Genomic DNA, 22130 nt, shown 5'->3' with positions numbered 1-22130 from the left:
ATTCCTGGGCTCATTTAGACCTGGACTGGGTGACGCAATGGAGAGAAATCCCAGTCTCATCGAGGAATGCAGGACGCGCTGCCCCTTAGTGCTAACAGGGTGGTTGTCTGAGCATCATTCCCAGGGCTCTGGCCTGTATCCCACAGGGTTGACTCAGCCTTCCAGCCCCCCTGCCGCTCACTCCCTGTGCCATTTTGGCTGAGTCCTTGAAGCCAAGGTCCTGTCTGCTCTCCACGGGTATTAAAGAGCCCACACTTCAGCAGAGGGTCGCTTTGCCTTGTTGCTCTTGGCCACAGCGCCACGCTCACCACCCTTCCGCTGGGCTGCGTGATGTGTGCTGGTGGTTGATGTCTTCCACACCAGAGGCGGCTGCGTTTCGTTATGGGTGTGTCGATCCCGAAGTGCTTTGAGATGGCGAGTGCTCGGGGAATGGCAGGCGTGCTTGTGACGCGCTGGCAGAGAGAGGGCCCCAGCGCCAGCGCTCGGCGATGGCAAGCGGCACTAAACACAGAACAGGCCCCATGTCCCTTAAAGGGCTCAACCCAAGAGCCAGGTGAGTAGCCTCACCAGCCCCTTCAGGCCACAGCCTACACGGGCAGCCTAGCACCACGTCCCGGTGCCCAACGCGCTCGGGCTGGGGCCGCCTGGCGCTTGGGAGATGTGGGTTCTGGGCTTGGCTCTGCCACAGACTAGGCCCAGACTTTACGCCCCTCACTTCCATGTAAAACCTCGGCCCCTCTTCCCTCCCTGAAAAACAGGGCCCATCAGACCCTGCCTTAGCTCACAGAGCTGCTGGGTGGATTGGCCCGTTGCCTGGGCGGGAGACGCCCAGATGCCATGGTGAGGTGGGCACAGGGGGTAGAATTGGCTCCTCCTGTGCGCTGACAGCAGCAGCCGCCCCCGAGCAGGCCGGCTCCGCTGTGCCACCAGGCGGGCGTTGGCAGCAGCACCCACCTGCTGGCGTCCTGGGAGAATGGTGAGGTTGGAGGCGTTTACCCGCGGTGGAATTATTTGTCAGCATTTCTGGTTCTAGCCCAGCTGCCTGATTCAAGGGTCATGAGTCAAAGGAGGTGAAAAGCAGATTTCTGATTCTCAGCAGCCGGACTTTCCATTCCCTGCTGCACGGAGTGAAAACCCCTCCGTGCAGGCGAGGGGCCCACGGCACTTTCCTTTTCAGTTCTGACTCCACACTGGTGTGGGGCCCGTAGTTTTATGAATCTTCCAGAGGAAGTGGTTTACCTGCCCTACATGGAGTTTTGAACCAAACAAACAAACAATAGCAGCCATGCAAACAATGAGAACCCTCAGCACGTCCCGAACCGCTGCACAAAGCCGTGGGGGGTATGCAAGGGGAATCTCCACTAGCTGTTAGCAGTACAGGGCCCATGACACTTGGTTGGGCAGTTGAGTCCAGCCAGTAGAAGGCACTGTGTGCGTGTCTATGCAGGGCCATACCCACCCCAGTGGGATGTAACCCCACCCCCATGCTGTGACTGATGTTTGTGGGTGGGAGGCGAGGTGGAGGGGTGAAGGCTGCACGTCCTGGCCTCCTGCTGGAGTTGATTTGCTCAGGCACTTGCAGGGAGGCAGCACCCAGATGGCTGAGCCTGGCGGGGGGCGGAGGAGGGATTACTGGGAAGGAGCGGCCATGAGAGGCCACATGCTGGGCTCTTCTGCCTCCATTAGGCTCTGCATGGGAGGATGGGGGTCAGGGGTGCTCTGAATGGGGGATGGGAGCTTAGGGGGTACACTGCATGGTGGACAGGGACACTCTGCCTAGGGGATGGGGGAGTCAGGGTACTCTGCATAGGGGGTTAGGGGTACTCTGCTTAGGGGAAGGGTGTTCTCTGTATGAGAGTAGGGGGTACTCTGCATGGGGATGGGAGTCGGGACACCCTGTGTGGGAAGGGGTACTCTCTATGAGGATGGGGTACTCTGCATGGGGGTCAGGGGTACTCTGTATGGGGTTGGGGATGGAGGTCAGGGGTACTCTGTATGGGGGCTGGGGTACTCTGCATGGGGTCAGGGGTACCCTGTATGGGGGTGGGGATGGGGCTCAGGGTTACTCTGCATGAGGGTCAGGGGTACTCTGCATGGGGTTGAGGATGGGGGTCGGGGATACTCTGTATGGGGGTCGGGATACTCTGTATAGGGGTTGGGGGTCAGGGTACTCTGTATGGGGTTGGGGATGGAGGTCAGGGTACTCTGTATGGGGGCTGGGGTACTCTGCATGGGGTCAGGGTACCCTGTATGGGGGTGGGGATGGGGCTCAGGGTTACTCTGCATGGGGTCAGGGTACTCTGCATGGGGGTTGAGGATGGGGGTCGGGATACTCTGTATGGGGGTCGGGATACTCTGTATAGGGGTTGGGGGTCAGGGTTACTCTGTATGGGGTTGGGGATGGAGGTCAGGGGTACTCTGTATGGGGGCTGGGGTACTCTGCATGGGGGTCAGGGTACTTTATATGGGGGTTGGGGATGGGGTCAGGGTACTCTGTATGGGGCTGGGGGTACTCTGCATGGGGGTCAGGGTACTTTATATGGGGTCGGGGATGGGGTCAGGGTACTCTGTGTGGGGTCGGGGATGGGTGTCAGGGGTACTCTGTATGGGGGTCGGGGATACTCTGTATGGGGATGGGGGTCAGGGGTACTCTGGATGGGGGTCGGGGGATGGGGGTCAGGGGTACTCTGTGTGTGGGGGCAGGGTACTCTGTATGGGGGTCGGGATACTCTGTATGGGGATGGGGTCAGGGTACTCTGTATGGGGGTCGGGGATGGGGTCAGGGTACTCTGTATGGGGGTCAGGGGTACTCTGTATGGGGGTCGGGGATGGGGGTCGGGGTACTCTGTATGGGGGTCGGGGATACTCTGTATGGGGGTCGGGGGTACTCTGTATGGGGGGGCAGGGGTACTCTGTATGGGGGTCGGGGGATGGGGGTCAGGGGTACTCTGCATGGGGGTCGGGGTTACTCTGCATGGGGCACTCAGGCAGCAGCCGCCCTGTTGCAATCCCCGCTCCTCATGGCGTGGCTCGGCCTGTCTCTGTCTCCACAGCGACGTGACGTTCGTGGTGGGCAGGGAGCGGCAGGAGGTGTTCGCCCATCGCTGCATCCTCGCCTGCCGCTGCCAGGCCTTCCAGGGGATGCTCAGCCAGCCCCAGGCGGGTGCCCAGGAGCCATGGCCCCCCCAGACCCCACTGGTCCTCAGCCACGTGCAGCCCGAGGTCTTCTTGGCCGTCCTTGAGTTCCTGTACACCAACAGCGTGACCCTCAACAGCCTCATCGTGAGTGCCGCGTGCTGGGCCGGGGCCGGGCGCCGTGGGAAGGGCAGGGGTGGGTCAGCCGCAATGACAAGGGACCCCAAACCGCGCTGCAGGGAGGGCATGGCGGGACAATACATGGGGATGGCGCATGTCCCATCCCCCTCTAGCAGCTGGGCCACAGAGAGGATTATAGCCTACTACTGCTGCCCCCGAAGGGATCTGTTCCTTTAGCTCAAGTCCCGGGTTCAAGCCCAGCCCATGCAGGGGAAGGTCCATGGGCTGCGGCTCAGAGTGTAGTGAGAATCTGCGGTGCCGGATCCAGACAGTGCCACTGCCTGATGGGAGCTAGGGCTGCATCTGCCCCGCTCAGCTCCCCCAGCCTTGCCTGGCCGAGGGGAGAGGGAGGAGTCCCTGGCCCAGGCATGGTTAGCTGGGGGCTGCAGGGCGTGGGGTGGAGTGCTGGCTTGTCCCAGCCCCCGCTCTGCCAGCTTTGTAATCCTCGATACCCCTCAGTACGGGGGCTATGGCGCCCACCGCGGGGCTAAGGGGAAAGGGTGGGGGGCCAGTGGGAGGGGGGACGCCACTGGTGGCTGCTTGCTTCAGGCCGTGTTTAGAGCAGTGTCCCGCGCGCCCCCCCCCACCATGCAGCACCAGAACAGGGTGCGAATCACCCGGTTCAGTGAACTAAGCTAAACTCAGCCCAAGGAAAAGGGAACCACCCTCGGGAAAACCCTGCCAGCCGGGGGCATCCCAGCCATCGCCCTGCCCAGGGGCAGAGTCACCCGGGGAATTCAGCCCTTTCTCTCCCACGCTCTCCACACCCCCCACCTCCTGGCCCCACGCACTGACCTGCTGAGCCTTGGCTGGGGGCATCCGAGCCCCTCCGGCAGCCGTGGAAAGGCCCAGGAGTGCAGGTCAGCCCTGGTGAGCACCTTGTGTTCCTGCAGTAAAATGTGCCGAGGCTGGATTTTAACCTCCCCGCCAGCCCCAAACTGAGGGCCCACGGTGCAGAGGCAGGGCCCCAGAACTCAGCGGGGAGAGTGGGCACAGCCAGGGCCTTTCCCCAGCCCCCGACGGCCCTGCAAGGTGGATCCTGGGCTATGGAAGAATCAGGAGGTCCCTGTCCCTTGACTCACTCCCGCGGCAGAGCATGAGGCAAGTCCAAAGCCAGCTGGGGGGAGGGGAAGCGCCCCTCAGTATTAACACCACTCGGCTATGGCACGGCCATTGCACGGCCATCCTCATTTCCCCCCCCCCCACTGCCCCTGGAGCTAGGCAGCTGCAGGGCAGGCAGGGCACCCTGGCAGCAGCCCCAGCAGAGCATCATGGTCCCCCCTCTGGCTGATGCAGCAGCGGAGCTGGGGGGGTCCCCTCTTAGCCACAGGGCGGAGGTGGTGACGCAGGGGCTGGAGGTTGTTGCCGCCCAGAGCCGGGTGTGACATCCCCAGGGTCCAAGCCAGACTAATGAGTAGCTGGGTCCCCTGCCCTCGAACCCGGGGCGCCCTTTACACGGCCGTGCTGCTGTCACCTCCAGTGCTAGTCTGCTCACAAACAGCCGCCCACAGCCCCGGCGGGGTGCGACCTGCAGCTGGGGACACCCACACGCCCTCGCTCTGGGAGTTCCCCCAGAAACAAACGTCCTGCACTGGCCAATACCGACTCGCAAAGGTCAGTGAGCTCATCGAGGGACATACGGCACAGACTCGGTTCCCTCCGACGGACTTTCCCAAACCCTTCCACCCTGGATGAGATCAAACGAGTTGATTAACTCCGAAGAGGGAGATTTGACGTGGATGCACAGCACGAGGCATAACAGTGAGAAGTGGCTGCAAGAGCAATACCGATAAAAGGCAGCTCACGCCTGACGCCCCCACCCAGGTTACATTCAAAGCAAGCTCTCTCGCCCCGCCCCAGGGCCGGCTCCAGGCACCCGCATCCCAAGCAGGTGCTTGGGGCGGCAATCTGCCAGGGGCGGCAGTCCCTGTGTTTTTGCCCCCAAGCAGCGCGCCGAATTGCCGCCGGACGGCGGGGGCAGTGCGTGTGCCCTTAGGGCGGCAGGCGCGTTTCCGCAGCGGCGGCAATTCGGCGGCAGCTTCTCTGTTCAGCTGTCCGCGGCGGCGCAGATTCTGTCTTCCGGCTGAAGACAGAAGCTGCCGCCGAATTGCCGCCGCCATGGAAACGCGTGTGCCGCCCTAACGGCGCACGGACTGCCCCCGCCGCCCGGTGGCAATTCAGCGCGCTGCTTGGGGCGGCGAAAACAGTGGAGCCGGCCCTGCCCACCCCTCAGCAGCTTTCCATCCAGGTCCCTGTCCCAGTCCAGTGCTGCTGCTTTTGTTCTTCGGTGTCTGCGCTGCCAGAGGCAGAGCGAATGGCAGGGAAACTCCAGGGCATCTGCCCTCCTTTTTATAGTCCCCCCTTCCCTAGCTTTGAGAAGCAGCTCCAGCTGGGAGCGTGGCAGCGGGCAGGCTGCAGGGATGGGCACCCCAGGCTGTTTCTTTGCTAGGATGGAGATTTTTTGCCCTGCCAATGAATGGCCACTTAGCAGGTGATGGCCCGTGTGACCTTGTCCACGCCTGGCTGAGGTGCCAGCTTGCCCTCTGACTGAAGAACGGGTCTGGCCGATCCCCAGGCTCGGAACATCAATGGCTGTTAGCCAGGATGGGCAGGGATGGTGTCCCTGGCCTCTGTTTGCCAGAATGGGCGACAGGGGATGGATCACTGGATGATTCCCTGTTCTGTTCTGTTCATTCCCTCTGGGGCACCTGGCACTTGCCGATGTCAGAAGACAGGAGACTGGGCTAGATGGACCTTTGGTCTGACCCAGTCTGGCCGTTCTTACGTTCTTAACATGGGGAGTAACTCCAAGCTTATAAATTCACACACAAGGTTGCCAGGTATTTTACCAGGACAGTAATGACCAGCAAATAGGAGTTTTATACTTTGTCCAAGGGGTGACACCAGGGATCAGGACCATCACAAGGGGTCTGCTCGAAAGGCCGGGCTGTGTTCCCGTCCCTGCCGGGGGCTGGGCTCAAGGGTTGCTTCCTCACGGCCCTCACTGGAGACAGCCAGTCGCGCTGAGCTGCCCCCTCGCCCCTCCGAGGCCCGCGTGGCCGGGAGCACAGACGGAGGAGAGACCTGGCCACACAGGCTGTTGTGGGTCAGAAACTGTCTCTCTCTGCCCAGCTGGCGGCCAGTGCCCGTGGCTATGTGGGCAAATGCCCGATCCTGTTCAGAACGGTCCAGTATGGGGGCGGGGCACCGAGCTAGGTTCTCATCCTGGCTCTGCCATTGTCCAGTTGAGCCTGTTTCCCCTCCCGCCATGTGCTCTCTACTCACTGGGGCAGGGAGTGTCTCCCTCTCAGGGTCTGTGCAGCACCCAGCCGGGGGAAGGGGGACATCCCTGGGAGGAAAGAGGCACCTGCCTTTCATGCCCCAGATGCTCTGGAATTACTGCAGTCCAGGGAGCCTGGACCAGCCTTTAGGTCTGCCTGTGACGGAGCGATTCTGGTGGGACCCAACTGAGAGTGCCAAATCAGGACCAATTGCTCAAACAGGGCAGTTACAGCCCTAGGCTGGGGTTTTTCCACCTCTAAGGCAAACCAAACCAGCCAGACAAAAGGGACTTTGGTCTCACCCCACTGGCTAACCACAAGTCACACAAGCAATTCCCTTAGACACTCCAGTCTCCCAGTATCACCACCAGTGCACTCGTCCTGGGGATGAACGGTTATGAAAACCAACACCCCAATAAAAGAAAAAGGTTCTCTCGATCCCAAAAGACCAAGCCCCAGACCCAGGTCAATATACACATCAGATCTTACCCACAAATCACGCTGTTGCCAATCCTTTAGAATCTAAAATCTAAAGGTTTATTTACAAAGGGAAAAAGGTAGAGATGAGAGGTAGAATTGGTTAAATGGAATCAATTACATACAGTAATGGCAAAGTTCTTAGTTCAGGCTTGCAGCAGTGCTGGAGTAAACTGCAGGTTCAGATTAAGTCTCTGGAACATCCCCCGCTGGGATGGGTCAACAGTCCTTCGTGCAGAGCTTCAGTTTGTAGCAAAGTCCCTCCAGAGGTCAGAAGCAGGATTGAAGACAAGATGGAGATGAGGCATTAGCCTTATATAGACTTTTCCAGGTGTAAGAATCCCTTTGTCTTCACTGTGGAAAATTACAGCAAAATGGAGCCTGGAGTCACATGGGCCAGTCCCTGCATACTTTGCTGAGTCACAAGGCGTGTCTGCCTTCTCTCCATGGGTCAATTGTGTAGCCGATGGCCCTTAATGGGCCATCAAGCCAGCTAGGCAGGGCTAACACCAGCTTGTCTGGGACACTTCCCAGAGGCAGAGCATAATACAAACTACAGACAGTACAGAGCCAATACTTATAACTTCAACTACAAAATGATACACAGACATACAGACAGCATAATCATAACCAGCAACCCAGAACCTGGTCTTAGACACCTTATATGACCCCCTTTACTTAAGATTTGGTGCCACTACAGGACCTTGGTTGCAACCCATGTTCTATATGGTCCCCATTTATATCAATAACGTCACACTGCCACCTGGCTGTGTTGTCTGGGCCCCGCAGCTCTGTGCTCAGCAGATGGGGACGTAGCACCAGGTAAGTGTGAAATGCTCCTCACCAGGGTCTAGCTGAGCGTGGGAGACCCGGCATCTCGAAAGGGATGGACCAGCTGCAGTGGGTGTGGCTGCTGGGCCGGCTACGCTGCGTGGGATCCCAGCTGGCATTCTAATGAGAACGGTATTTGAGGTTTCCTCTGAGGTGATCAAAAGCCAAACAGTGGACAAACGTGACCCGGTGAAGCCTCAAACGTGACTCCTGTGAGGCAGTGGGGAAACTGAGGCACGGAGAGGGTTGAGCTAGGAATAGCACTGAAGATCCCCGATGCCTACTGCCAGCCTGCGGCCTCCTGGGCTAGGCACTCTCCTTGCTGGGGTCATGTTATCCGGCAGTGATCCCAGCAGGGAGATGGTGGATCCCAGCCTGGGGTCTGCAGGACACTCGCCGGTGGCTTCAGAGAGCTGGCTGGTCACATGGGGCTGGCTCTTCCTCCTGGCTTCCAGCTGTTACTCACACTTGCAGAACTAAAAATATGCCCACTCCTTTACCTTCCCCTGGAAGCAGCTGCTGCAGTACCCCTGTGACTGGCAGGGCAAATGGCAGAGGAAGGGACAGTCTCTCTGTTAGGGTTTGGTTCATTAATTAATCAGGAAAAGAGCAGTAGTAAAACGAATGGCAAGAATCACTGCGTTCAAAGGAGCCGTCTGGCATGTGCATTTGCAGTTACCTTTAACTGGGGTGTAGCCCTTTCACCAGGAAAGCCCTGGCTGCTTCTCCTTGGACGCACCGGTGCTTGTTATGAGAGGCCCAGGGTTAGGGAGCAGGCCCTGTCTAAGCCAGGGATCTCCGGCCAAGGGAAGAAATGATACCCGAGCCATCCATCACTGCAGCTGTTGCTATCCGCTGCCTGAGTGAAATACCATTGCCAGGAGCAAAAGCAAAATGCTCAACATTCAGTGACCTCGGTAAGATCCTAGGCATGAGGGAGGGTTTGGTCTAGTATGTCCCAGCTAGTCCATCTCCTGCACTGTCCTGCCCAGTGCCTGGTCCTGCCCCAGCCTGCTGCCCTGCCATGAGTTGCATCCTGGGCTGGGGACCCAGCATCCTCACTCTGGTGCCGCATCGCACCATAAAGACACAGATGTCCCAGCACTTGTCTGACATGCTCAGAAGAAGGTGGCAGCCCAGCTCCAGGCAGCAGTGAGGAAATAATCCCTGCTACATAGGACCCTCCCTTTGCACTTTTCAGGCTGGAGAGGATGACGGGAAATTGCAAACCAGCTGGAGGCTGGATAATAGCCCTGCCAGGGCTCGTGGGGCCCCTTTCAGCCACTGTCTCCACAGCTCCTCCCTTAACTTCCACCCCTGGTGCTGACCCCAGCTCTGAGCAGACCTCTCCTGACTCGTGCCCGGCATGCGTGTCCGGTGGGTCACTAGGCAGCTGACCTCGGGCCCCGGCGGCGTGAGTTGTGCATGTCAAGCCAATGACACAGGCTCCCGGCGTTACCCGCTGTGCCCAGCACTTCTGGGAGAGGGTGAGGCCGGGTTGCGTCCTGCTGCTGGGAAGTTAAGAATCAGGCTCTTCCAGTTTTCCCGGCGTTCCTGGGGCTTGTTGAGGCAACGCGGTGGCTTTCCCTGGGAACACCTCTGACTCCGGCCCAGGGCCCTCCTCCTTCCCATGCGGCTGCTCACTCGTGTTGCTGCGGGCTGGGGATTGTCAGGCTGGCAACGCCCAGTGATGGGATCCATCCACCCTGGGTGGCCAGGTCCCCTTTGCTCTAGGCTGAGGGGAAAGCAGCCGTCCTGCCTTGTGCGAATGGTAGTGTGGGCCCTAGATCACAGCTGGGTCACATGGACGGGGAGTTGTGCAAGCAGAGCATGAGCCGGTTCTGGGGCTGAGCAGAGGCCTCCCATCTCCAGGCCGACCCAGGAGAGCCTGAGGGTCAGATCTGTGCTGCCTGGTGCTTGGCAGCAGTTCTGCTGGCTGTGAGCGGGCACAGAGCCCCGAGCATTGCTCAGAGCCGGGGCTAGCACCTACCCCGGGTAACGGGAGAATGTCTGTGCCGTTTGCTGCCCGCAGCTTTGTGAAATGCCGAAGGGTCAGAATGGGTCCTGGTGCTTTGCCGCGTTGGCGGCTGAAGTCTGCGGTGGCTGGGCCACGTGCCTGCTTGGAGGAGGGCGTTGGGGCAGAGCCTGCGGACACGTGCGTCTCAGCTCCCATGAGCAGGCCAGGCTGCTTCCAGCCGGTACCTGCTTCCTTTGTAACGTTTCCAAAGTCCCGTTTGGCAGGTGGGGGCCCCCTGCTGGAGCCCCCAGAACACTCTGTCCCCCCAACTGGTGCCAGTCCCTTTCCCATGCATGGTTGGGGGGGGTGGAGGGCTGTAGAATAGCCGCAGTGTGACCAGCTGAGAGCGGCTGGAGGGGACAGATGCAGAGAACAGACCCGAGGGCCCCAGCCCCAAGGCCGCCAGCCTGGCACCTGCGCTCTCTTGCTCACCGGTGTGTTTCTTCGCTCCGCAGGCCCTGGAGGTGCTCACCTCTGCTGTGGAGTACGGGTTGGACGACCTGAGGAAGGTAAGGAACTCGCCTCGCGGCCTGAGTTGCCTCTTGTTAAATACATGGCTGCTGGGGGGACAGGACTGTCGGGTGATGTCCGGCGCGCCAGGGGCTGCACGTTTAGCCAGGGGGAGGAAGGGAGCGAGTGGGTATATTTCTGTAGATCGACATAGGGCACTAACGTTAGGGGGGCACGTCACCCCAGCAATGCAGATCGGAGGGCTGGGCCGGTACCACGCCAGAAGGCACCCGGCAGGAGTGGGTGATTGTGTCCCTCGGTGGCAGGCTCATTTTCACCTCGGCTGGTACAGCTCTAAAGGGAGCTGAGGGCAGGGGAATGGTACCAGTAGCTTCTTTCAGCCGGGCGCTGGAGAGGGTTACGGGTGCAGGGAGGTAATGTCTCGGGGCAGCAAACCAGGGCTGTTTGTTGCCAGCTGCTTCCGCCCTGCCGGAGAGTGTCTGGAGTCACTGCAGAGAAAGCAGCCAGGCCAGTGGGACCGGACTTCGAGGTAGCTGGCCAGGTGACACCTCTGCCCGGGACACTGAACAAAGGACACAAAGGCTGGGGGAGGAGCCGGGAGGAGGCGGAGTGAGAGGCTGGAGGGAGTTTTCAGTTTGGAGCTGGCTGGGAGATTGGAGGGGAGCCCAGATGGGGCTCTGGCCTCCCTGTCCCCGCAGCTGGACCTGACTGAGGGGGTCCTGTTGTCTGTAGCAGCAAGGCCTGTCTTGGACTGTGATCCTGTCGTCTAAATAAACCTTCTGATTCACTGGCTGGCTGAGAGTCCCGGTGAATCGCAGGAAACCGGGGGTGCGGGGCTGGTCTCCCCCACACTCTGTGACAGCATTGCATTGCGGGAGTTTGTAGTCAAGGGCCAAGGCTGAATCAGTAGGCTTTGGGCCATGCTATTTCTGGGAAAACTTGGCAATGGGAGGCTCATTCTCTGTTCTCAGTCCAGCAAACGTAGCCGAGTTCCCCTGACGTGATCTCAGCTGAGCCCGTTGGCTCCCCTGGGCAGCTCCAAAAGTGCAGAGGTTATGAAAAGTGACAGTAGAACCTCAGCGTTACGGACACCTCGGGGATGGAGGTTGTTCGTAACGCTGAACAAAACGTTCTGGCTCTTTCAAAAGTTCGCAACTGAACATTGACTTCATACAGCTTGAAACCTTACTGTGCAGAAGAAAAATGCTGCTTTGAACCATCTTAATTTAAATGAAACAAGCACAGAGACAGTTTCCTTAGCTTGTCAATTTTTTTTTAAACTTTCTCTTTATTTTTTTAAGTACTTTACAGTTAACAAAGCCCTGTTCTGTATTTGCTTTATTTATTTTTGTTGTCTCTGCTGCTGCCGCCTGGTTGTGTACTTCCGGTTCCATGTGAGGGGTGTGGTTGACCTGTCAGTTCTACCGTATTTATTTGATGACAGAAGCACCTGGAAGCCCAAGCAGCAGCTCAGGGCCCTCTTGTGCTGGGCACCGTATTCACACACAGTAACAGATGGCCACTCACTGGAAGTGTCTGTATTGATGAAGGAGGGATGATTATCCCTGTTTTACAGATGGGGAAACTGAGGCACGGAGGGACAATGACATGCCTGTCCTCCGCAGCAGAGCCAGGAGTTGAACCCAGCTCTCCTGACTGACCGTCCAGTGCCTTACCCACAGCACTACCCTGTGTGTCCAGAGCCGCTGGGGTCACCACCTGCCAGCTGTGTAGATCCAGGCCCCGTGTGGCTCGCTCTGTGCACGTATGTCAGAGCTCAGCTCTTTGGCACCCGCCTTGGAGGGGGGCAGCTAAGCCGCTGTTCGTCAGCCGTTTCCCTCCATTGCAGTGTGTGGATGCGGCCGGCTTTCCCTGGCCACCCTGTCACAGGACATCCAGGTCTGAGGTGGGAAAACCCCATGAGGTCATCCACTCCAAGCCAGATGGCCCCGCACTTGGGCTACTTCCTTGCTTTCTAAGTAAGATCCTTAAACTGCTGATGACTCAGGCCCCTCATAGCCACGTGCACTGGGGATGTGTCAGGGTCATTCCAGACATGCTAGAGAGACAACCCATAGTGACTTGGCTGAGTGCAGCAAAAGTGCCTTCCCTCAGCAGCAGGTCCTCCCCGCATGGGACCCTCCGACACCATGTAATTTTGCTGTAATGGCCAACTTCTCTACAACGCGCAGCTATGAGCAGCTCCAGTGTCCTTTCATTTACACCTGCCTAACTGTGGAGTGGCTCCGATTTCTTATTTGTGCAGCCGAGACTTCCCCTGCTCAGCTGTGACTGAGGCAGCATGAGAAGATCCGAGACAGGCTGATCCGTCCCTCTCAGAGCCGGGAGTGAAGTGAAAGCTCAGAAAACTGGCAGAGAGATACCGGGCTGGGGGCAGGGATTGGGAAGCCAGGGCTGTGCTTGTCTGAGCGAACTAGTGAAATCCTTTGGGTTCGGAGGAAGAGGGGGTGAGGAATGGAAAAACAAAAGGGAAGTGACAGGCAGACTCTCCTGCCCACTCCCAGGACTGGGGTGGGGAGAGTGAAAACTTCCCAGGCCAGCTGCCAAGGGACTTGAGAACATGGGACGTTGCAGTCATGGGGGATCTCTCTGCTGGGTTACACACACAGACAAATATGTGCAATCAAAGAGATTCCTAAGTTAGGGTGGAATCGGCCTTATGATCCGGAGACTCACCCAGGGTTTCCCCTCTCTCTGTGCTGTACTCCTCACCATAAGGGAGACACTAACGCGGATGTGAGAGTAGCCATGAACCACTTGAATTCCCGGGGAACGCAGCAAGAGAGCTCCGGGAGGACTCCAGTATCTAGCGAGCCATGAGAAGGGAGGAAAGGGTAACTCCAGCCAGTGGGGATTTCCAAGGCTCCGGACATCCCAGACTGGGAAAGAGGCGCGTGAGATATGGCTGACATGGGGTTCTCGGGGGACTGACAGCTCGAAACCCTGCCGTGGAAGAGGAGAAGGAAGCAAACCAGAATAGGCAGTTATAGTGCGGGGCAGGGGGTGCAGACCAAAGGAAGGACAGTCAAAGGGACTAAGAGAAACTAGTTATGTATGAAGAGCAGGGAGAGGAATTCTGCACCTTAGCATGGCCAGGTGACAGGCATCCTAGGGTGTTAGCTTCCAGACACTTGGAACAGCTGATAGTTATTCCTAAAATAACACCCAGGTTTTATACAGCGCTTTTCATCTGTTGATCTCAAAGCACGTTCTGAAGGAGGGCGGTATCGTTACTCCCATTTTACAGATGGGGAAACCGAGGCACAGAGCTGTCGGGGAAAATAGGGGCGGCACTAGAAAACCGTCAACTAACACACATGACACTGATCTTCGAATGGGAAAGGAGGGTCCTCCAGGCAGTTACCCTTTGGGGGATGAAATTCAGCCCCCCAGTAAAATCATGGAACCAATCTTAGGCAGGAAATGGCACCCAGCTCCTACTGAACAGAACCAAGTGCTATAAGCAGCATGTCCGAGCTCATCAGGCAAAGCTGACTGCTTGTTTGGCTAGGTGTGGATGCAAGGAGTGGACGCAGGGAACGCCAGGTGCAGGGGCAGCTCCAGGCCCCAGCACGCCAAGCGCGTGCTTGGGGCGGCAAGCCGCGGGGGGCTCTCTGCCGGCGCCGCGAGGGCGGCAGGCAGGCTGCCTCCGGTGACCTGCCTGTGGAGGGTCCGCTGGTCCCGCGGCTTCGGAGGACCTCCTGCAGGCAAACTGCTGGAGGCAGCCTGCCTGCCGTGCTTGGGGTGGCAAAATCCCTAGAGCTGCCCCTGGCCAGGTGTGAAGTGCACACTGGCATGTTAGTTCAGAGTTTGCAATCTCGCCTGAAATGAATGCAAACACGCTTTGGTATGCACTGTTCCATGGCTGCAGACTGGATGTAGACAAGGGCTAAGGATTCACTGCAAGGTATTTAATCGGGAAGGAAACGTCCAGGGGTAGCACAGGTCGGTCGTCTGGTCTCACTTTGAATATCTTCATCAATGACCTGGAAGAGGGGGGGAAACAGCGCAGCTGGTCCTAAACTGAGGCATTGTGAGGCCAGTTAATGATGGAGGAGCTAGAAATCTGAGCAGAGACCATCCAGCTAGTAAATCTAAGGCAAAGTCATTCAAACCAGATATGCAGCGAGAAAGCAGGGGAGGAGCAATGTCTGGAGGAGACCCAGGGCTGAACATGGGCAGAAAGTTGCAGTGTCACATCGCATCAAAGCCCGTCCAGTCCAGTCGTGAGCTGAGCGCACAGAACCAGCCGGTCACCGGGCGGGGAGGGGAGGCCCTGTTTGGCTCTGCAATCTCCTCTGGGATTGCGTGGCCGCTTCTCAGTTATTTTGTTACCGGGACAATATTGACAAACTGGAGGGAGTTCAGAGAAGAGTCATAAAAAAGATCAAGGGCTGGGAGCGGTTTCTGAGGAATGCTTTAAAGAACTAACCTCCTGTCCTTGGCTAAATGAGGACAAAGTGCTTGGCTCTGCTGAGTCTGTAGTGAATTGGTTTAAGCACTGATGGTTCCGTGTATCCGCCGTAGACATTTTCCTAAGCCATTTCAGGCGCAATGCCTTCTGCATTGTGGGAGACGCCCCAAGGTGGCTGGTGCCCTGTGGGATAGCAGTGGGGTGCCTAGTGGAACCGTTTTGATGGGTCTGCAGCGGCACTGGTACTAACCTGGGATTTAGCCCTGAAAACGCACTGGTCCCCTTAGCACATTTGTGAACTGGTTGGATCCTGTGTGCGTGGGCATATGTGTGTTATGAGCAAACTAAAGGTGAAAACAGTTCTCAGCATGGTCAACTTCTCTAGTGTAGACAAGACCGGAGGGTGGAAGGGCAGCCATAGGAACCCTGCGTTGATCTGAACGGCTCAAGGCCGGTGGCGGAGGGGAATAATTTAGAGGCATGCTTTGAGGAACAATGAGGAGCAGTAGGATGAGATTTAGATGGGGGGAAATTTAGGCTGAATATCAGGCTGAGCTTCCTGGCGGCACAGTTCCATGTGGCTGCGGAACAGCCCCGGGGCGTGGTGTGATGCAGATTCTCACGCTCATTCTGCACATGGCAGCAGGGCCTGGGCATGGTGATCTCATGCGTCTTCCTCATGCCTGCACGGTGTGATTCAGAGAGGTGCTGGGATGAAGCCAGTGGCCTCTGGCTATCCGCTCCCGGCTCTTTCCCAACCTGCGTGCCATGCGGATCTCTAGGCACTTTCAGTTTTTCAGGAATCCCCCTCCGGGCGCAGGTGGTGTCAGCGGCAGGGAATTCGCCCCTTCCTTCCCGCAGAGGCCCGCATTCCTTTCCCATAACCTGCCCGAGGAGCACGTGTCACTAGCGCTCTCTGCATGTGTTGCTTCCACTTCCCAGCGACTCTGTTCCTGGACTAGTGCCTCTCCTTTTCCGGAGCCCACCCGGCTGGCGATGCTGGTCGGCGTGGGAACCCACCCCTGCTCTAGTTCTCCCAGCCACCGTGTCAGGGGAACCTGCAGTCAGGGCTCGTCTACGGCCCGCACCTCGGCTGCGTCTCTTAGCGGTTGGCTTGGGACGGAGGAGCCCAGCAAAGTATCTTCTGCAGGGTCAACCAAAGCCAGGCTGGCAACTTGCCAACAGCCCAAAGGCCACGTGGGATGGGCACATAAATAGAGCAGATGAGACCAGGAATTACAACGGAGAGTGTAATTCCCAGGGTGCAGCGCTCCACCTTGAGCCACACCGGCATCGCTGCATGATGGGCTGGAGGCTGCGTGGTGAGTTCTGGGAGGGTCCGGAGTTTCCCCCATGACTTACCCTGCACTAGCCAGGCCCAGTGCTGGGTGTTGGACCCACCTGGGGTGGAAAGTGACCCAGCCAGTCCTGTGCAGGGCTAAGGAACTGTCCACCTGAAGCACATGGGCCTGGGCCTTCTCCCTGGGAGCCCACGGCTGTGCAGGAACATTTCCTTTCGAACCCAGGCCAGCGCAGGGCGGAGGGGAGCTGCCTGGCGGTGAGGGCTGGCAGGCAAGGCCATGTGTGGAAGCTACTTTCTTGGCTCATTGAAAACCAGCCCAGCCTGAGTTCTCCAGCCCAAGCAGCTGTGGGAAGGGGCTTTGAAGGCTTGTGTTCACTGATGTGTTCACTGATGTGGGGCTGCCCCTGTGACTAACAGGACAGTGGCTCCCTGGCCACAGGCAGAGCTGGCTGGACAGGGAGACCAGAGTCCCCTTCCTTAGTGGAGAGAAGGGGCCTCGCTATTGCGCTGATCCCATCCTGTGTGATCAGGAGGAGCCGTCCGCGTGGGGCAGCAGCGCCTGGCCAGTGGTGCGGGGGGTATGTGTGTCTCACCCCCGCTAATTCCCGGATGAGTATGTTCTGAACACTGGCCTGAAGCCACGGCTAACGGCCAGTGCGTGGGGCTGGCAGACCCAGGCCAGGGAGCTTTGGGGTCTGGTTGGGGGTTGGTGCAGGGGGCACGGGGCTGGCAGTGGGGGAAGCTGCGGGGCTGATGCAGGGGGTGCGGAGCTGGCAGACCCAGGCCAGGGCCTGGGAACTGTGGGGCTGGGCAGGGGGCATGGGGCCAGCAGTGAGGGAGCTGCGGGGCTGGCACAGGGGGAAGGGGCCGGCAGTGAGGGAGACGGGGGGCTGGCAGCGAGGGAGCTGCGGGGCTGACCGTGAGGGAGATGGGGCTGGCAGCAGGGGAGATGTGGGGCTGGCAGCGAGGGAGACGGGGGCTGGCAGCAACGGCGCCGGGGGGCTGGCAGTGGGGGAGACTTGGGGCTGGCAGCGGGGGAGATGTGGTGCTGGCAGCGGAGACGGGGCTGGCAGTGGGGGAGACGGGGGGCTGGCAGCGGGGGAGATGTGGGGCTGGCAGTGCGGGAGACGGGGGCTGGCAGCAGGGGAGAGGTGGGGCTGGCAGCGGGGGAGATGTGAGGCTGGCAGCAAAGGAAACAAGGGGCTGGCAGTGGGGGAGACATGGGGCTGGCAGTGGGGAGATGTGGGGCTGGCAGCGAGGAGATGTGGGGCTGGCAGCGAGGGAGACGGGGCTGGCAGTGGGGGAGACATGGGGTTGGCAGTGGGGGAGACGTGGGGCTGGCAGCGGGGGAGATGTGGGGCTGGCAGCGGGGGAGACTGGGGGCTGATGTGAGGCTGGCAGCAAAGGAAACAAGGGGCTGGCAGTGGGGAGACGTGGGGCTGGCAGCGGGGGAGATGTGAGGCTGGCAGCGGGGAGATGTGAGGCTGGCAGCGGGGAGACGGGGCTGGCAGCGAGGAGACGGGGCTGGCAGCAAAGGAAACAAGGGGCTGGCAGTGGGGAGATGTGGGGCTGGCAGCGGGGGGCTGGCGGCGGGTGAGATGTGGGGCTGGCAGCGGGGGAGACGGGGGGCTGGCGGCGGGGCTGGCGGCGGGTGAGATGTGGGGCTGGCAGCGGGGAGATGGGGGCTGGCGGCGGGGAGACGTGGGGCTGGCGGCGGGGGAGCCGTGAGGCTGGCGGCGGGTGAGATGTGGGGCTGGTGGCGGGTGAGATGTGGGGCTGGCGGCGGGGGAGACGGGGGGCTGGCGGCGGGTGAGATGTGGGGCTGGCAGCGGGGGAGACAGGGGGCTGGCGGCGGGGGAGATGTGGGGCTGGCGGTGGGGGAGACGTGAGGCTGGCGGCGGGTGAGATGTGGGGCTGGCGGCGGGTGAGACGGGGGGCTGGCAGGCCCAGGCCGGAGGGCTCAGCAGGAGGTGTGGGCCCAGCAGGCCCATGCCTGGGAATGTGCTTCTCTTTGTTTGGATTGTGAGGTTGCCTCGTTCCCTGTCCGTCCGGGTGGGTTTTGTTGATCTTGTCTCCTAAAAACAGCCCCCCCTCCCCCCCCGCCCGTGTCTGGGAAGAGCCGCTTCCCGCCCGCAGCCCCCCGGCGCCCCCCGGGCTGGGAGCTGGGCTAATGAAAGCCGGGCAGGTGGGCCGGCCGGCCGGCGGGCGGGCGGGGGGCTCAGGAAATGACCACAGCACTGGGCTGGGGCCAGCACTGCACAGCTGCCGGCCCCCAGACAAAGAGCAGCTCAGGCCGGGGGCCGGGGACCGGGCCGGGGGGATCCGAGGACTCGTTCAGAGCAGCCGGGGCGTCGAGCTGCTCCCTGCTCTCCCTGGCCGGGAAGAGCCGCAGCTGGGCCATGGGGCAGGGAGGATGCGGGTGGCCCAGCACTGCGCCTTGGCTTTGATGCCGGTTCTGCCCCCAACGGGCAGGCGCCGGGGGGCCTGGCTGCCGCACACGCAGCAAGGGGCATCCTGGGAGGGAGAAGGAGGGGAGCTCAAGTGAGAGGGAGCACAGCTAACAGCTCCCCTTCTCCCCCCGGCTGGGGTAACAGCCCCCCAATCCCCCTTCTCCTCCTGGCTGGGGTAACAGCCCCCCAATCCCCCTTCTCCCCCCGACTGGGGTAACAGCCCCCAATCCCCCTTCTCCCCCGACTGGGGTAACAGCCCCCAATCCCCCTTCTCCCCCAGCTGGGGTAACAGCCCCAATCCCCTTCTCCCCGGCTGGGTAACTGCCCCAATCCCCTTCTCCCCGGCTGGGTAACTGCCCCCAATCCCCCTTCTCCCCGGCTGGGGTATCAGCCCCCCAATCCCCCTTCTCCTCCCGGCTGGGGTAACTCCACCCCCAATCCCCCTTCTCCCCCCGGCTGGGTAACTGCCCCCAATCCCAGCCCCCAATCCCCTTCTCCTCCCGGCTGGGGTAACAGCCCCCAATCCCCTTCTCCCCGGCTGGGGTAACAGCCCCCAATCCCCTTCTCCTCCCGGCTGGGGTAACAGCCCCCAATCCCCCTTCTCCCCGGCTGGGGTAACTGCCCCCAATCCCCCTTCTCCCCGGCTGGGGTAACTGCCCCCAATCCCCTTCTCCCCATGGCTGGGGTAACAGCCCCCAATCCCCCTTCTCCCCGACTGGGGTAACTGCCCCAATCCCCTTCTCCCCGACTGGGGTAACTGCCCCCATCCCCTCTTCTTCCCTGGCTGGGGTAACAGCCCCCCCGTCGCCCTCTGGCTGGGGTAGCCGCCCCAATCCTCCTTCTCCCCTGACTGGGGTAACTGCCCCCAGTCCCGCCTTCTCCCCTGGCTGGGGTAACTTCCCCTATCCCCCTTCTCCCCTGGCTGGGGTAGCTACCCCTGCAACACCCCCCCACAGCCCCGCTCCTCCCGTTGGCGGGGGTAACAGCTCCCCATTTCCCCCATAACCTCCCCTCCTCTCCCTGACTGGGGGAAGCACCCCCCGTCTCCTGGGCTGTGCTGAGAGCTCCCTGTCTGGCTTGTCTAAGGGCTGCACCCCGCAGGCCAGCATGTCTCAACCTGGGCTCAGGGCACCACCCCCTTTGATGCCACATGGTGGGTGGCCTCTCAAGCCTGGGTCCTCAGTGCAGAAAAGGCTGGGAACCCCTGGGTCCCCCTTGGGCTCCTTGTCCCTGCCAGCCATAGGTCCTCGCTCTGCCGCCCTCCTGTTCCAGGCCTCTCCACCCGGCGTGTTGGTGCTACGCCAACCCGATCTGTCCGTACAGGGCCGTGCACGGTCAGCTCTGAACGCAGTGTTAGAAGCAGGGGCGGCTCTAGGCACCAGCAAAACAAGCTGGTGCCTAGGGCGGCGAAATCTAGGGGGCGTCCCCTGCGGCCGGGGGTGGGCGGCAGGCTGGGCCGGCGGACCTGCCGCAGTCATGCCTGCGGGAGGTCCACCGGAGCCCCGGGACGACCGGACCTGCCGCAGGCATGACTGCGGAGGGGGCGCTCGTCCCGCGGCTCGGCTGGACCTCCCGCAGGCATGACTGCGGCAGCTCAAGCGGAGCTGCCGGAGCCGCGAACCCTCCTGCAGCCGCGGGAGGTCCAGCCGAGCAGTCATGCCCGCGGGAGGTCCGGGCTCCCGCGGCTCCGGGGCACCTCCCGCGCATGACTGCTTGGGGCGGCCAGAAACGTAGAGCCGCCCCTGGTTAGAAGAGCCCTGCCAGACAGACACAGCTCTCCGCGCACGTGGGCTGCAAGCGGGGTGTGCGCACTCTCACAGCGCTAGGCCCCAAAGCAGGTCGAGTGGCAGACAGGGAGCCAGGACACCTGGGTTCCTTTCCCAGCTCTGGGAGGGGAGTTTGGTCTAGAGCAGAGAACTGGACGCCTGGGTTCTGGTTTTGATGGTTCTGTCTTGACTCACTGGGATTTTAGGCAAATCGCTTTGCTGTCTGTGCCAAATGGAGACCCCAATACGTCCCTCCTGGGCTGGGGCAGGGGGCTGCGACGCTAAACCCCTGAGTGGCTTTGAGGTGCCTTGGAGTGGGGGTGGGGTGGTCGCAGCCAGGGGCTACCCCGAGCCCCCACTGCTCTCACCCTCGGGGGCCAGGTAGCAGAGGGCCGGTCTCCCATGGCCGTTCCCTGCTGCCCCAGACAAGCAGCCAGCAGGACAAGGAACAAAGAGCAGGTCTGGACATGCCGGCAGTGGGGCCTAGTGGTGTGGGGGAGAGCCCAGGGGCATGCAGTGCTGAGCCCTCCCCCGCAGACCAGGCGGAAAGGAATCTCTGCCCCCGGGGGAGATGGCTGGCAGCAGCTGCCCAGCCCTGCGTGAACTTCTCCCTGTTCCCAGGGGAACGCTCTGTGCGCCGGCCGGCTCGGGGCAGCGCTCGGGCACCATCCCAGCGTGGGGGCGGGCGGCGACGTGGCAAACTCTGCTCTAGAGCAGCACAGGCTTTGGCGATGCTGAGGGGCCTCCTGGGGGTAGTCAAAGGGGCCCCGATCCCCAAAGGCACCGAACTCCCATTAACTTCCATAACAGTGAGGATCGGGCCCGGCTCCTCAGTCGCCTGCTGCCCTTGCAGCACGTGGACAGGCAATGCCCCCAGGTCGCCCCCCGCCCCTGGCATTCCTGGCCATCTGGCTGGCATGTCTGCATGGCTCATGGGGGTCTGTCCAGGCTGTGCCTCACGCCCACTCCCATGCCCACAGCTCCAGGTGCTTCACAGGCAGCTGGCGCCCGCCCTGGCCCACTTTGGTGCTTTGACTAAACCGGCGCGGTTCACGGGGCAGACGCCCCCAGCGCGGGCGCGGCCAGACTGGGGTAAAGCACGCAGGCCGGCATAGCTCATGCCGGTCTGGTGAAGCCAAATAATCGGTACTGCTGTAAAACCTCCTCCCCACGTATCTGCAGCCGCACGTTCGAGCTGACCCCCCCCACCCCCCACCGGCCGCCGTGGTGATGCTGGTAAAACTCAGAGTGGAGACACCCTAAGCCTCACTCCCTCCCGCCGGATGGGTCAGTGCCATTGTCTGTTTGCCCTGTTGGAGAAACTGAGGCAGGGGGTGGGGAAGGGGCCTTGCCAAAGTCTGGCAGAGCTCAGAACAGAATCCTGGGCTTCTGATCCCTCTGCCTTCCTCTCCTTCCATCCTTCCCTCTCCCTCCCCTGCCTGCCCACAGGGGGAGTTCGGGGGGGGTGCTGGGGGGCGGTAGAAAGCCGCACCCCGGTCTCGGTGAGCAGCTGGCCCGTGGAATCCAGAGCCAGGCTCCTCTCGGCCCCGCTGTCGGTTCCAACGAGGCTGCCCACCCTGCGGGGGAGGGGCCGGGGGCAGTGATTTATTTGTGAAGTTCCCAGAAAGCAGGAAGCCAAAACAAAAAGCGGAGGCTGTTTGTGACACAGCTGCGGTCGCCTGCCGGGGCGGTGATGGTGCTGCGCGCCTGGGAGACTCACAGCCACAGCGGGGCTCGAGCTCAGGCACGGGGAGCAAATCTCCATTAACTGGGAGCACTGTAGG

General features: G+C 60.8%; 1 protein-coding gene across 3 annotated transcripts in view; it reads left to right on the top strand.

Annotated features, from left to right (window-relative positions):
• Positions 1 to 22130, top strand: part of BTBD19 (BTB domain containing 19) — a 66403-nt gene that overhangs the window by 5706 nt on the left and 38567 nt on the right. For all 3 annotated transcript variants that reach the window (XM_039483078.1, XM_039483080.1, XM_039483077.1), the window contains exons 2-3: positions 3054 to 3282; positions 10377 to 10430. In XM_039483078.1, the coding sequence (XP_039339012.1) occupies positions 3054 to 3282; positions 10377 to 10430 (283 nt within the window). The remainder of the gene's footprint in view (positions 1 to 3053; positions 3283 to 10376; positions 10431 to 22130) is intronic.

Source organism: Mauremys reevesii, linkage group 8, assembly GCF_016161935.1.
Source record: "Mauremys reevesii isolate NIE-2019 linkage group 8, ASM1616193v1, whole genome shotgun sequence".
Lineage (NCBI taxonomy): Eukaryota > Metazoa > Chordata > Testudines > Geoemydidae > Mauremys > Mauremys reevesii.
The sequence above is the reverse complement of the archived record's forward strand: the minus strand, read 5'-3'. Positions and strand labels throughout refer to the sequence as shown.